This window comes from Sciurus vulgaris (assembly GCF_902686455.1).
Source record: "Sciurus vulgaris genome assembly, chromosome: 7".
Lineage (NCBI taxonomy): Eukaryota > Metazoa > Chordata > Mammalia > Rodentia > Sciuridae > Sciurus > Sciurus vulgaris.
Window position 1 is genome coordinate 40,345,221 of NC_136467.1, and position 15,732 is coordinate 40,360,952.

A 15,732-nucleotide genomic window follows, 5' to 3' on the forward strand; every position below is an offset into this window, starting at 1 on the left:
TCCTTGTTACTGTTTTTCCCTTGTGGACTGGCATTCCACCAGCTGTTACATAATTCTCAGTGTCCTTGTATTTGAAAAATGTCGATTCATCTCAAAGTCTTCTGGTAGTGATATGAGTGATGAACTACTTTGTAAAAAAGTATTCTCTGTACTCAGCATTTTTATATACATAATTTTGTAGTCTTCATAATTAAAGATAAGAGGGTATGATTGCTTCAGGAGTCTTCTGCCGATATAGTACTATACTGTGGTTTGATTATGGTATGAACCCAAAGGTTCATGTGCTGGAAGCTTGGATCTCAGTGTGGCAGTGTTGAGGTGATAGGACCTTTAAAAGATGGAGCCTGGTGCAAGGTAATTAGGTCATGGGGGCTTTGCCCTTGGTAGGGATTAATGCTGGTCTCACCTGATCAGAGTAAGTTGTTATAAGAGTAAGTCTGGCCCCTGAATATCTCTGGCTTCATCTTTCACCTTGTGATCTCCGCTGCATATTCTCTTGTCATTGGGATGCCATCAGCCAGCCATGAGGCCCTCACTAAGGTCGAGCAGATGCTGTTGAATCTCCAAAATAGTAAACTATCTAAACCTGTTTCCCTTATAAAGTATTCAGCTTCAGGTATTCTGTCGTAGCAACAGAAAATGGACTAAGATAATTATGACTGTTAGTTTTGGTTTGCCTTGATATAAAACTTCCATGGTGTGAACTAAAAATCAAATAGAAATGTAGCAGAAAATATTTTTACCATTCTTAACAATTATCAAAAGTAATCATAAGATTTTGCTGAAGATTATCATAGTTTGAAATTATAGTTGAATACCAATTTGAAGTTGGTTCACATTTCATACTAAATCATTTTTAAACTATAACACATGTATTAATCGGCATTCTTTTACTAATAATGAAGTACCTGAAATTAAGTTAAAGTTAAGGGAGAAAATTTTTATTTTGGCTTATAGTTTTGGAAGTACCAGTCCACAGTTGGTTGGCCCATTGCTCTGGGCCTATTGAGGTAGTACATCATGGCAGAAGTGCATGGTGGAGCAAAACCACTAGTCTTGATTTGAGGATGTAGCTTCATGGTAGAATACTTGCCTAGCATGTGAGAGGCAACAACAACAACAACAAAAATAACACCTCAGGAGACAGGGAGTGACAAAGAAGAGGAAGAGACCAGGGGCCTCCTTGTTGGTGCACCCCCAAGGCCCTAAAGGACTTCTCATGAGGCCTCACCTCCTAAAGTTTGCACCACCATGGGGACCAAGCCTTTAACAATGGATCTTCCAAGATATTCAACATCCAAACTATTCAGCATCACTGTCTTCTTTTATAACTCCCATTCTATTCCCATTCCAGTTTGACACTGATAGGAAAGTGATGGGGTTGAAGTTCAGTCTTAAGCACCATTTTATATGAAGTTTAACAACTTTCATGCTGACAGGTACTTGTGGACCAATGAGCAGGCAGAAGAGCTGCCTGGATTACCAGTGTTCTCTCCATGGTAACCATTGTCAATGAGATGGCATCAAGACATAGCATATCCACAGTAATACATGCAGCGTGTTCTATTTTCAATGGTTCAAAAGAGGTTTCTTAGAAATGTATTATTTAGTCTAGAATGAAGTTTACTTTGTTGTCATGACCTACAAATAGTCCTAAACTTTTTGAAGTGATTTGTAAGATAAAGCTGCATCACAAATTTTCCATCATCACATTGTAACAGTATTTAAAAAGTGGTAAATGGTTAAATTACATAATGACTCGCTTTTTTAAAAAGCTGGTTTATTTTGTAATCGTAATTCACATTGGAATTTTTGGTGACCAAATTAAATTTTTTGATGAGATATTCTTTAATATACATGTTGTTGATGTGAAGTCATTTTTGACTGGTTAATGAAAGATTATGTCCATTGTATGCCAAACCTTTTTATCACTTGTGAAACACTTTACTGCATGTGAATTGAGCACAATCAACATAATGGAGAAACTAACAGTCAAATCAGGATGAACCTGCTCATGAACATGAGGGAGAAACAGGCAGCTCTTGAGTGATGATAAGACCAAGACGAGGCTCATTCTAAGACTAACCATTTAGGCTCAGGATACCCATCTACCAGTAACTGATGTGATTATTCTAATCTGAGTGATGTGGCTTAGTCCCACATATCATGACATGGCCATTGACAATATCCTTCTTAGAGTGAATCATAAAAAGCTTTTAGATTGCCAGGCACAGTGGTGCACACCTGTGATCCCAGCTACTCAAGAGACTGAGGCAGGAAGGAGGGTCACAGGTTCCAGGCTGGCCTGAGCAACTGAGTGGGAACTTGTCTCAAAGAATTAAGAAAAGAATTGGGAGTATAGCTCAGTGGGAGAGCGCTTGCCCAGTGTGTGTGAGGCCCTGGGTTTGATCCCCAGCTCAAAAAAAAAAAAAAAAGAGAAGAAGAAGCTTTTGGATGAATAGAGGTGACATTAATATATTAATATGGTTTTTAAATCAGGCTAACATTAGACTTGTGATGATTTAATAAGAAAAATAGAATGTATTAGAAACTTTGAGATGTTAACACAAGTTTTCTTATTCTGTCCAATTTTAATACTGTTTTCAGACAATAAGGCTGGGGCAATTATACATAGAAATTGATGGGTAAATGAAGATATTTGCCTAGTACCATAGCTCCGCTTATTTAATACAGTGCAGCATGCTGAATACAGTCAGAACGATGGTGGCGGCAGAGTTGAACAAATTTGAGCATTTCAAACTTCCCAGGCAGCAGCAGACTGGGCCCAGGGAGACTGTACTCGCATGCGGCAGGGGTGACCCCACAGTGCGTGTTCCAGCCAAATGGAGTTGGCTTCCTGCCCAATGAAGGAGGCCATGATTTCAACCAGGAGCATGGAAGGACAAATGAGAGAGAACGCCAGCGCCCCCACTGGCAGGACCCTTTGTCTGCACTTGTCCACTCGGGTACAAGTGTTCAATGTACTCCCTCTGCTAAGATGTTAGGCCTCAGGAGACTACGTGGTAGCTGTACCGAACGGATAAGTTTGAATAGAGTTTTTCAGACTGGTTTCATTTCACTGTGTCATTTTTCTATTTCTATTTAATAATATATTAAAAAAGAAAATTAACATGCTTACATGTGTTGTGTGTGCGTGCGTGTATAAATGTGGCTTTTTAAAAGTATACATTTTATAAACATGTCTTAAGGTTAAATCCCTACTACTTTTTAACAAATGTATGCTCCCATTTAGAAGAAAAGAGAAGCATATAATGTGGAAGGTAAAAGTGACTGTAGAAATCTGAGTGTATTAATAAAAACATCATTTTCATACATGTGAATATTTGCAAACTTTAAGGGGTAATAAAGCTCTTCTCCAATTGAATAGTTGTCCTCTTTTCAATTATTCCTTAGCTGAGAAGCTACTACTCTATGAAGCAGAATTTTAGAACTGAAGATTATTTTAGCATCATAGGGTAACTGAGGTTATAATTACTTTCGTTATCCTCGATCCTGTTCACCAAGTTAGAAATTGATTTAAAATAGCATCTGTAGAATAATATATCAACTTTTAAGGTCATCAAGAGCCCTGAAGACAAAGAAATCAAGAATTCAGTCATTGTTAAAATCAATTATTTTAATTGCTTAAATAAACATACATAATTGATGTAGGTGAGGGAGATCACAAGCAGTTTGATGAAATTTGCAGTGAGTCATCTTACTGCTGGAGACAGTCACAAAGAGCTGCACCTGTCGATCTGGTCAACTGAAAAAACTGGTCACTCAGTCTTCAAGGACATGCACATTGTGAAGGAGGCCAAGCAAAAACCAAAGCAAATAACTAATAGCTACACATTTGGGAAATGTACGTTGAATTACACAAATGAGTTTTAACCAATTGTGTATCTGCTGTAGTTGGTACATTTTAAAAGATAGCCATTCATGAATACAGAAGTGTGAGGGTCAAGTGGTCTATCATCAACACACATACAGACAAAAACCATTCAACTTTCTTGAGAGGCCCTTGGAGTAACAACATCAAGACCTCAAGTTTTCCCGGTGGGATTTTGGTCTTCTTATCTGGGTGTGCGCAGGCAGAGATAGGCTGGGCAGTGGCCAGCCTCCAGGTGCGGCTGCAGGCTGGCTGAACCTAGCACTGCAGCTCCTCCTCCTCGGCCTGCCGGGGGCCTCCCGAGGAGCTCTGGGCGCTGGCGTGGGCTGTAGAGCTGAGGACCTCCTCAAAACTGCCTCCTCCATGGTTCGTCCCACCTACTTTCGTCTGAAACAAGCAAATAAGCAAAAATGCAGTTAGTTGTTAATTATCATTTTTGGAAATGTGTTTATAAGAATGCCAAAAACTTGATTACTTTTGAATTCAGAAATACTATCTTTGTTGAAAAGTGAAAGATGTAGAGAAGTTAGTTTCCTTTAGCAGAGTGCTAGAATGCCATTGATATTTTGGTCTCGGGATAGGATAACTTACAACTTTGCAGTTTTAGTAATGTCTTTTATCTCTTCCACATCTAAGATTCTCATCCTTTGGAGAGTATAATCAGATCTGTGGGCTTTCAATATCTATCTCACTCACCCAGAGAACTGATTTCATCAAAATGGAATTGGATTTTAGGTTAATTCTCCCAATTTTACAAGTGTATCAATAGCCTTAGATGACTTAAAACTAAGATTTTCTACTTGAGATTTAGCAGGACAGTCTGAATTTCTGAATAAAGATTCTTGACAAGGCAAAGCGGCTAAATGGAACATGATTTCTGGTCTCTGCTTAGAAAGCTGGAGATGGATCAAGTTCGAAGTACTGCTAATTTCACATCTTTCTAGGCAACTCGTCTTCTGAGTAGGAAAACCCCTTAGAACACAAGATGCTTCACAAGACTCTCTTGCATACTTGTAATTAACTGAAGAGAAACAAGAAAGAATCAACTTACATTTAAAAAAACACGATTAAGTATTATGAAAGATTCTTTATTAAAAACCCTTCAAAAGAATATTTAATGGACCCAAAATGCTGGATGCAAGTTTTACCAATATTTGCACTGGTCTTCCCTTAACCGTTCACAATGAAGGAAAGGAAGATATAGTAGAAATGTTTTTGATGAAGTGCTGTCATCAGAATGATATCTTGGGCACAGGCACCACACGGGAATGTGTCCGTGCTCCTCGCCTACCCTTTGGAACCCTTAATCAGGGTTTAAAAGCAGCTCATTCATTGCAAAACAAATATTTTCTCTAATTGTCACTAAAATCCCTCTCTGTCTCTAAAATTCTGCTACTTAAATTGACATTTTCTATAACACTTATGTCAGAAAAACTTTCTGTTAAGGGCCAGAGAGTAAATATTTTAAGCTTGGGAACCACAAGGATTCTGTCACAGATAATCAAATCAGCTGCTGTTGAAAGTAGCTGCAGACAGCACCTGCGTAAATGAGTGTGGTGGTGTTTCAATAGGACGTTAACCATGGACGCTAGGATGTGAATATCATGTAATTTAATTTTCATATGTAATAAAATACTCTTATTTTGATTTTTTTCCAACCATGAAAAAATGTGAAACAATTTTTAGCTTATGGGTGAGTCAAAAGTGGATGACTAGGTAGATTTGGCCCACAGGTCTTATTCATGGGCCTCTGCAGAGAACTGGGCCCTCCTCTCCGTTACCTCAGCACCTGGTACGGGAGAGGCTTTCCAGTAGGATTTTTCACTGTACTTTCTTTCCCAAAAGAAATTAATAAATTAATTCAATGAGATCTACTCTATTAATAGTCCACATGTTTTTTTCTCTTTTTAAAATTCACATCCTCTTTGGCTTCTTATTTTGCAATAGAAAATCACACACAATATTCAATCAAGTGAATACAAATTACTGATGTTTTCTTCTGGGTTTTGTTTCTTCTACTCTTTGGTTTTCTCAAATCAAAATAGTAAAATCAAAAAGGAATAAAGTGCTTTGAAATAATCAATCTGGCAAAGAGGGGGTAGAATATAGGGACTTCCTAACCTATGGGCTTACTGATGGTCACGGCAATACTTCAGGAAAGGACTGCAATAGATGTGAGCCACAAACCTCCGCCAGAGCCTTCCCTTCATAAGGGCTTTTCATCCAAGAGTTTGTCACTTTGTCCCTAAATTTATAATTGTTCTTTGTACAATACTTTATTTGAACTGCCAAGCTGGGCTTCCTAATCTCATAATGAAATAGCTGGTTGAGAGGACACAAAGAAACAAAAAGTATAATATATCTTGCCTTATTTTTTAAAAAGGTTTTGATATAAGACATGTAATCATCAAAAAGTAGGTGTGCTAGAAATATGGTCTGCTTGATGCAAAGGGAGAATGAGTGGCAGGGATGTAGCTGCCCATGATTCACTGGAGTACAGCTGAATATGGCAAATGTGGTTCCATGGGTGTTGTTTCTGCATCTGCCTGTTTGTCTTGGATGAAACAGAAAGGATGCTCTTTGTACAGTTGACACCAGAAGAGATGTTATCCACTAATACACTGCAAGGATGTAGGCAGGACCAAATTTTAGATGCTTACACAGGATTGCATATAAAGAAAGAATCACTTATTTGGTACAAATGCCACATGGTGTGCTTCAGACTGCATGAGGAGATGGCAGGAGCAGACGTTACTTCACACATCTCTTCTTGTAGAACCTAAGTAAGAGTTCTTAAAGCAGGATGTGTGAATGAAAATACAACCTGGAGAACTCAAAGTCTTCTATTCATCCTTACTGATTTATGAGCCATCCCCTCAGCAGCAAACAGCCTCAGGATCCACAAATGAACAATAGAGAAATTTTGGAGAAGATTTAGAACACAGATATAAACTGCAGAACATAAGCTCTATAAAGAAGGATTAAATGGATCTCTTATTTAGCCTAGAGGGAGAAAAAAAGGAATGAGAAATTTGTAATTATTGAGGAAGTAGGAGGTTTTACACAAAGCATGATTATCAGGTATTCTACATTGCCTGAGTGGGCAGCAAGAGAGGAATTAGGCATTGGCTTTGATATAGGAGGTGTGTGGGATGTGTGTGGTTAAACCCATGGACAACCACACAAGCACAGAATCCACTCATGGGAAGTCTCAATGCCAGGAAGTATCTGGTGAGTCGAGTGAGCACACAGCACCTCTAAAGGAGGGCAGGCGCTCAACCTTCTATCCCCACGAGGTTAGGACAGTGAGAGGCTGAGTGTGTGGATCAAACACTTAAATCCTGTGTGAACCATGAGCTCATCAGATTCCTAAAAGCAAATGGAGATTGATTGTTCTTATTCTTCTTTTGCTTCTTCATATCTCCTAAACAAAACCTAAAAAGTACAACTTCTCCTATGTCAGAATGTGTCTAACAAGCAACAGATCCATCCTCCTTGGGCTAAGGCTGAAAACTAAGTTTGAGAAACTAACACTTAATACTTTTGAGCCTTTCGTTTCTATACTAGATGTTCTTCCAAGAGAAACATCCACCACATTGCATGCCCCTCCCCTTAAAAAGCTGTTTCTGGTAATGGGGTGATTTAATGGCTCCTGCACATTGGCTAAGTGATGGTGTGGATAAGCAAAGTGGTAAAACTGCAGAAGTAGAAATTGCTGGTGAATGAAACTAGTGAAGCCATGGTAAACGCTGAGTAATAAGTCCCTTCTTGGGCCTGTAACACCTGACTGTAGGCCTAAGGAAGTAGACCCTCCACTAAGAGAAAGACGCTCCAGGTCACTAAGAGCATCTGTGACCTATGTGAAGAATAACTCCCACCCTTACCTGCACTTAGCAGGCAGCACCCGTAAGGGTCCTATAGTGAGATCAGGAAGCAGCTTGACAATTGCAGTGCACATAACTGATTTTGATCTGGTTAAGGATCATGCCTTTCTAGTGATAATAATATGTCATTAAGTCCCTGTTTAGGTAATATCTTTCAAAGCACAATCTTGGTTGTTTCAATCTTTTTTTTCCCCTATTTTAAAAGTTTATGCCTTTTGAAACCAGACTGATTTTATTTTTGCTCTTTTTTTTAACCTCTGTACTTTAGCTTATCTATGCTTAAAAATAAACCTAGTGAATTTTAAAAAGTACTGTGTTATAGGCATATTTTCAGTTTATATCCAGGGGTCAAATTTATTACTATAAAATAGTGCATTGCGTGGCTCAGTTTAATTTTCCTCCATGAAGACTGTCATGTGCTCAGGATGTGAATTTGGTAAGCTAGCCTAGATAGCTGATGGGCATTATAACACTTGGTACCCACTTTGTTTTTGCTGGTCCGTGTCCAAACCAGAGGAGCCCTTGGCTGTTATGGAACCTTCACTCACACGCTTAATTCAGAATTCAGATATCCTTGATCCTATCCACAATCCTCTCTCACATGTCAACTTTTAGGCAGATTGCATTGAGACGAAATGGTGAACACAAAATCAATTCATTTTAACAAGCAATTTCACCCTTGTGTTGTTTATATAAACAACTGTAAGGATGGAGCAACACTATTCCATACTGATTTTATCTATAGATTTATATGAGCAGCAAAGGGTCTGCCTTCATGCAGATCTACCTTCTTGGCTGTACTAAATGCTTGTGGCCCTGCCTTGCCCTCAGAACTAACAGCAGCAATAACTAAGCTGTCCTGATGGAATGGACCCAATCACACAAAATTCACTTCATCTGTACCTTAAGGCTTGTGACAGTTGTCTCAACCCTCTCCTCAAATGATTTGAAAGTAGGAGAATTCCTAAAATAACAAAAAAAGAGAGGTCAGCTCCAAAGACCTAGCGTCTTAGCAACCATGCTGTTTGGTTTTCTGCTCTGATTTGTAAACATCGCCTCTGCACCAGAGCTCCCTGTCAGCTTGCCACCTACAACAACCATGTTTAAAGTATTTTCCATTTCTGCTAGGTTAGGTCCAGAAACCATAACCTGACATGGGCTATTTCTAAGGAAAACAGTTAGATGCTCAACTGTGGAATAAACAGTGGCGTCTGTGGCAAAGATACAACTATAATAATTCCATGGTGCATCATAAATCATTTCCAATGCGTTAATGGAGTGATAAAGCTTAATTTTTCACTTGCTAATTAACTGCCACTAACACAACATTCCTCTTCTTCTGTTTCTTTTTTTTTTTTTTTTTTTTTGTCTTTCTTTCTTGTCATGTCTGAGTTTTCCTTCTTGGAATTTTAAAGTTATTTAATTCATAAAATATGAGACAAGACAGAAACAGCTCAAGTCATGGGGAGGGGGCATTCATAAAGGTTCTTTTCCCTGCCTTAGAAAGTTATCATATTGATAACTTTCATGAAATGTGGTTTCTGAAATTTCAGGCTTTCATTATTTGATGTTGAAATATATCCACCGACTGTTATATCTGATGAAAATGGTGTTAATAGCATATTATTTTCCTCCCAAAAAGGATATGCCTATTTGTTCTCTTACCAGACAGAAGCTTCATAGCTTGTTGGCATTTAATTTGTAACTCATTCATTGTGTTTAATCTATATAACCATGTTTTTGCTTTCAGTGTAGATCCTTCATCTGGTGCTTAACTGGTTTCTTATTTTGGATTTGGCCACATGACACTACAATTTAATGAAGTCATTACAATTAAAAAGTGATATCACTAAGTCCAACTACAAAGATAGGAACTGAACTAAAAGATCTTAAATCTTGTATTAATATTAGATTTTGGAAGCAACAACTGATATTATTATCAGTTTTAACTAAATATTACTATATTGGATAAGCTGCCGGTTATTCCCTAATTGAGAGCAGATAAAAATAAGAGGAATGGCTTGTAGAAACTTTATGAGGAAGAGTGGCTGTAAAATATGGGTTTCACTGAATGTTGTAAGATGAACCATTCCCCTAAAACTATCAAGAGGCAACTAATATAGAGAATATGTTTTTGAATTTGACTTTTGACTTTGCTGGGGATTACCTCCTGAGATTTTAGTGCTTCAAATGGCCAGAAATGTACCTCTATTTAGGCTGTTCGCACTAATGTAGAGTTCAGAAGAGTCAGGCATGGCATTACACCTTGAATGTATGTGACTCAAACAGTCCAATTTCTATGAGTATTCCTTTATAATACATTAGTTTCATGATGAAAATATTAGTGAAATTATACTTAAGTAGCTCAAAAATATATAACTGTGGCATTTCACTTCTATTGCAGATTTTATTTGGCTAAGCTTGTTCTTGTAGCCCATTGTCTTCATCATTTATATCCATAGTGGGCATATATGTTAGATGATTAACATCAATTTTTATTTTAAACTTAATTTCAGGAAACTTATGGGGATTCCATTTGACCTATAAGACACTAGATAGATTCCTAGTTTACAGAGCAAAACCATATTAATTTTTTCCAAGCTTCCCAAATTTAAAATTTGGTCAGTAAAAGAGCTCAAAGCTTTGTGTTATATTACTTCATCTGAGTGTTTCATTTGATGAACTAACAATTTTGAATCTGTATTCCCTATTTACTACCAGCTATGGAGAACCAAATATTGTGGTTAAATTTCCAAATCAACCAATTAATCAAATAACCCCAGTGTGGTAGAAACTTCACGAGAAATAGAACAAACATCCTTCTAATTAAATTGTTCTAGAATGCATGCCAGAGAAGAAGGATAAATTGTTTAATCAGACTTAATCACATCATGTGCAACTATAAGCTTGTAGCACTGCAAATAACCCTAGAAAGAATTTGGTTTCAATGGTCTCATACTATTTAAAAGTAACTGAACTTCCTGTATTGTGCATTAAAACCACAGTGTGTTTTGTAAAGCATGTAGAAGGGGATAGTTCCGACTAAAGTGAGAGAAGGTCTCAGAGGCCTGATCTCCCCACCACCAATGGCAGCCCAGACAACTCTAGGGCTTTGGAGAGCACCTTGGAAAGAGCAGCAAATCTGGTTCTAGCTTCTTATTTTAAATATGCCCCCCAAAAAATTGATACCAATAAGGTGACTTTGTCAAGGGTGCCACATTAATCCTTGGCAGAGTTGGTACAACATGCCTCTTCTAATTCCTAACCATACATTCCTCTAGACTATTAGTTTGATTTTATCTGATTTTATCACTAAGCCATACAATCTGAACCTGAGAATGTCTTTCTTATAAATTTTCATCCAGTTGATATTTTAGTGACATGTATAGTTCAACATATATCTCACCTTAATATCTACCTTAAATATCCTAGTGATATCCTTTCTGGGACCATAACCTTCTTATTTCCTATCCTTTCACTTTACTTGTTCTCCCAGGCTTGCATTTAGTCATGCTGAAACACAAAAATATTTTCATGCTTGCAAGCATGCTCGGAATGTTCTAGGTCCTGTACTAAATGCTTAACACAGGTTACTTTGTTTTGGTGTTACAGCATCCATATGAGGTGGGTCTTATTTCTTGCAATGTACAAATAAGAGAAAGGAGATTGATATAGGATGAGTCACTTGTCTCAGATAAAACAGGAAAGGCTTGATTTAAGCCAGTATGTCTGGTCAAAGACCCAAGCCCCTTACACCATCCTTCTAAAGAATTTCTTAGAGATCAGTAGAAAGAAGGATGAGGTAGACCATGGCACCGTGCAGAGGGAAGCTTACAAGTAAATATCAATAAAGTAACATTTCATATACATTCTGCATCAATGTTATGTAAAATATTTTACACACATTACCTCATAGCAGGCATACTTATGGAATGGCGAATGGAGTAACTTCAGGACAAAAGCAGATTAAAAGAAAAAAAAAAGAAGATAGCACAATATAAGTACATGACAATCTCCCTCTTCGCAGTTCTTAAACAGCAATTTCAAATATCTGAAGTATTCCTTGCCCATCCAACCAAGATATTTGTTTTCCTTGAGCATAAGGGGTCACAGTCAGCTTTCAAGGATATGAAGGAAGAGCAGCTGGTCCATGGTCACACACTACTCTATTTGCTGTCGGGTCCCTATAAGAAAAGAGAATGTGTAGTATCCTCCTAGTAGCTCATGGGCTTCTTATCCAGGTCTAACCTGGGTCTTTGCTCCCTTTTCCTGCCCAGGAAGACAGTAAGTAGGAAAGGGTAGTACCCAGGAATTAGAACCATGCAAGCAGAAGTTAATTGTTCCATTGCAGAGAAACTGTCCAGAGGAATGTACGTGATTAAAAAAGACATTCAAGGAAGTGCGTGCCAAGCTAACACAACTCACACAGTTCAACATGGAAGGACGGATCCCTATATCCCCTGTGGTTTAATTGTCAGGGACATCTGGTACACATAAACATTCCTGAGAATGTTAAGGGATTCATCCTCTTAATCCTATAGTAGCTGACTCATCTCCTCCTGCTCACTTGTTATTTTTCTATTGAGTTCCACTCAGAAAACAGGCTGGGCAGAGGGAAGAAGCAAGATGAGGCCCATTTTCCTGGGCTGGTGCTTCTTCCTCATCCATTTTCAACATGGCCCCTGCTTTCTCTTCTTCCAAGAGGCCATGGATTAAATTTATGACCCTTCCCTGAAATATCGACTGAGTTCACTAGTAAGGGCAGCACTTTACTGGAATACAGAAAGAGAACAACAAAGAAATTCAGGGGATACTTACAGTCTTACCCTAAATACTCCACACAGAAACTATAGGCAAAAATGTGTCCTTAGAAATTACATTTGAAGACATCACTAAAAGATATTCCACATTACCAATCTATTCATCTCTTTTAATATAAGCACTTTCTCAGGAAATTCTTTTTAAGTTTATGGTAAGATTTCAGCTAAAAGAAGGCTTAAATCAGAGGCAGGAGACTGACCATTGCAACTTCTTCACATATGTGCTTTTTCACCAAACCTTACCTTCAATTTCAGAAAGTACAGAAAGTTGAAGGTGGAGAAATATCAGCACAAGTAACCGTTACTAGAAATTCAGAGAAACACAGTAGTCTAGAGAAAAAAATGTTCTGTTGCAGTTTCACTTTCTAGAAGTTTTATAAAAATAAACTATTCTCAATTTCCACTTGTTTTTTTCTTCTTTAAATCTAAGAATCTTGCCAATGTAGGAAGAAATGTTGCAGAAAAAAGAATACTAAGAGATTGCTCAGCAAGTGAAACGGTGCAAATATTAGAAATGAGGTAAATACGTGGTTAAATAAATTCAAATGTATTAGGTGTCCCACAATTGGTATTTTCCTGGTTAAGTACACTCTCTGGAAAATAGTCTAGTTGCACAGTGCTTACCCGATGGAGTGAGACCTGCATCCAGCAGCATGGGAGAGAAGAGCAGGGGCAGAGTTAGCATTTAGGATGCAAATAAATGACCACACTGCCCCTTGGTGTCCCCTCTCAAGAGCTCAAAAACAAAAATTGCATAATTCCATTCACTACCTTTTTTTTTTTTTTAAGTATATAGTTGGCTCACTGCATCTGTGAGGAATTGTTTCCAAGACCCCATGTGAATACCAAAATTTGCAATGCCAAAGTCTCTTATATAAAACTGGTATTTGCATATAACCTATGCACATTATTCTGTATATTTTAAATCATGATTACTTGAATACCTAACACAAGGTAAATGCTATGAAAATACTTTTTATACTGTACTGTTAGAGGAATAGTGAGTGATATGAAAAAAACAAAAACAAATCTGTACCTGTTCAGTATAGATGAACTTTTTTTTTTTTTCCCAAATATTTGCAACCTGCACTTGGTTGGATATGAATGTCGAACCCAGGGATACAGAGGGCCCTCCGCACTTTTTATATGTTTTAAAGATTTTTTATCAATCTACTATCAATTTTGCTTTTCTTCATGGCTATATGAGTAACGTTATATGCCTCCAGACATTTCATTCTCACTGGATTACAGTTTGAACAAATTCACTGAAAAATTCTGAAAAAAAAATGCCATTATTTTTATGAAAATGTTTCCATAGTTTCCATTTCCTCTACATTACTTTCATAAATGTGACTTCATTTTAATTTCTCAGTACACATTTTGGTGAAGCAGATATTATAAAAGTTATTTTACAAGTGGAGAAAGAGATTGGACAATTCCATGACTAGCCCAAGGTGGCATCACCTAATGATAGTCAGGTTAAAATGAAAATATGATTTAGCTCAGGAAATACAACTTATTTTTATAAAACATATAAATTAAATCCTGATACAGGGATTTTTATTCTATTTTTAAAAGGCCCATGTTGTCAGATTGATTGATTTTCTTGCAGTATTCAGGATTAAACCCAAGGACTCAGGCACACTAGGCAAGTCCTCCACCATGAAGCTACACCCCCAATCCTTTTTATTTTATTTTATTTTGAGAAGGTCTCAGCAAGATGCCCAGGCTGGCCTCGAACTTGCTATCCTCCTGAACTTCCTATCCTCCTGTTTCTACCTAATGCACAGTTGAGGTTATAGGCTTGCACCACCTCACCCAGGTAATTTGAATTATTTTAATGAAAGAGTATGAGGTACTGTTTTTATCCTAAGGTATCTAAAATTGGCTGATAATCTTTTTGAACAAGTTCAGAAATTTGTTCTCAGAATACACAAAGAATTTTATCATGTAACTACTTAAAATATAGAATAAGATACTTTAAACATTAGAAGGGTTTAAAGTAAATTATCTGCATTAAATTGTTAAAATTTCCCCACTGTCATTTTATAAATTGGTACATTTACTTGAGCAAAATGTTAAAGCTTAGTAATTTTTCTCATTTGAGTCTTTATTAAACTTAAGAAATATTAAAATGATATATACTACTTGTTTTAGAATAATTTAAAACCAAAAATTCTTTGTAATATTTATTGCTTTTGCAGGGAATTATCCTCATTAATAACAAATGTTACAAATTACAGCTTGAAAGGAATACAAAAACATAGCTCTGAATTTTTCCAACTTCTCAAAATATTTTGGGACTGTATTTGAGTCTCTAGAAACATAGGCATCATTCTGCAGAATTATTAGCTAATTTATAATGACAGTGTTATATCCTCCTTTTTCAGTATGAGGGATTAAACCCAAGGGTGCTTAACCACTGAGTCACATCCCCAGCCCTTTTTATTTTTTAAGACAGGGTCTTGATAACTTGCTTAGGTCCTTGCTAAGTTGCCGAAGCTTTGAACTTGCCATCCTCCTGCCTCAGCCTCCTGAGCTGCTGGGATTACAAGTGCGTGCCACTGCCCAGCTCAATGCTATATTTTCCATATGGAGCAATAATTAATGAAAAGTGTGGAACTCCTAGGAAATAGGTGAAGAGCTTCATGAAACATTGTAGACGCCTATTAATGGATGCTTCCTAATTTCCATCATGTGGGATCACCTTGAAACTAAGATTGTCACTTAATAAAGATTAAAACTAGTACTCATTGAATGTAAAATATATGCCAAACTCTCTTCTGCAACTTTTATAACTCAATGATGTTGCTACTCGTGTGTGTGTGTGTGTGTGTGTGTGTGTGTGTGAGAGAGAGAGAGAGAGAGATAGAGAGAGAGAGAGAGAAAGAGGGAGAGATGCTGGGGATCAAACCCACAGCCTCATGTATATGAAGCACATTGTTACTCTTATCCCCATTTTGTAAATGAGAACCCTCAGGTACAGGAAGATAGGTTATATCCATCCTTTCCTTAACTTGACCACCTGAACCAAACCACCTGAGAGCTTGTTACAAAGGCAGATCTATATTGTACCCAAGATCCACACAGGCACAATCTTGGAAAGGTGAGATCTGGAAATACTTATTTTAAACAA

General features: G+C 37.4%; 1 protein-coding gene across 4 annotated transcripts in view; it reads right to left on the reverse strand.

Annotated features, from left to right (window-relative positions):
- Nucleotides 1-3,616: 3,616 nt before the first annotated feature.
- TPD52L1 (TPD52 like 1) overlaps nucleotides 3,617-15,732 on the reverse strand; it is an 89,796-nt gene continuing 77,680 nt past the window's right edge. For 2 of the 4 annotated variants that reach the window (XM_079148276.1, XM_079148279.1), the window contains exons 5-7: nucleotides 11,686-11,724; nucleotides 8,680-8,740; nucleotides 3,617-4,279 (exon numbers count right to left, since the gene is read on the reverse strand). In XM_079148276.1, coding sequence (XP_079004402.1) covers nucleotides 4,151-4,279; nucleotides 8,680-8,740; nucleotides 11,686-11,724 — 229 coding nt within the window. In that variant the 3' untranslated portion in view covers nucleotides 3,617-4,150. The remainder of the gene's footprint in view (nucleotides 4,280-8,679; nucleotides 8,741-11,685; nucleotides 11,725-15,732) is intronic. The other 2 variants (XM_079148277.1, XM_079148278.1) reach the window with 2 other exon arrangements.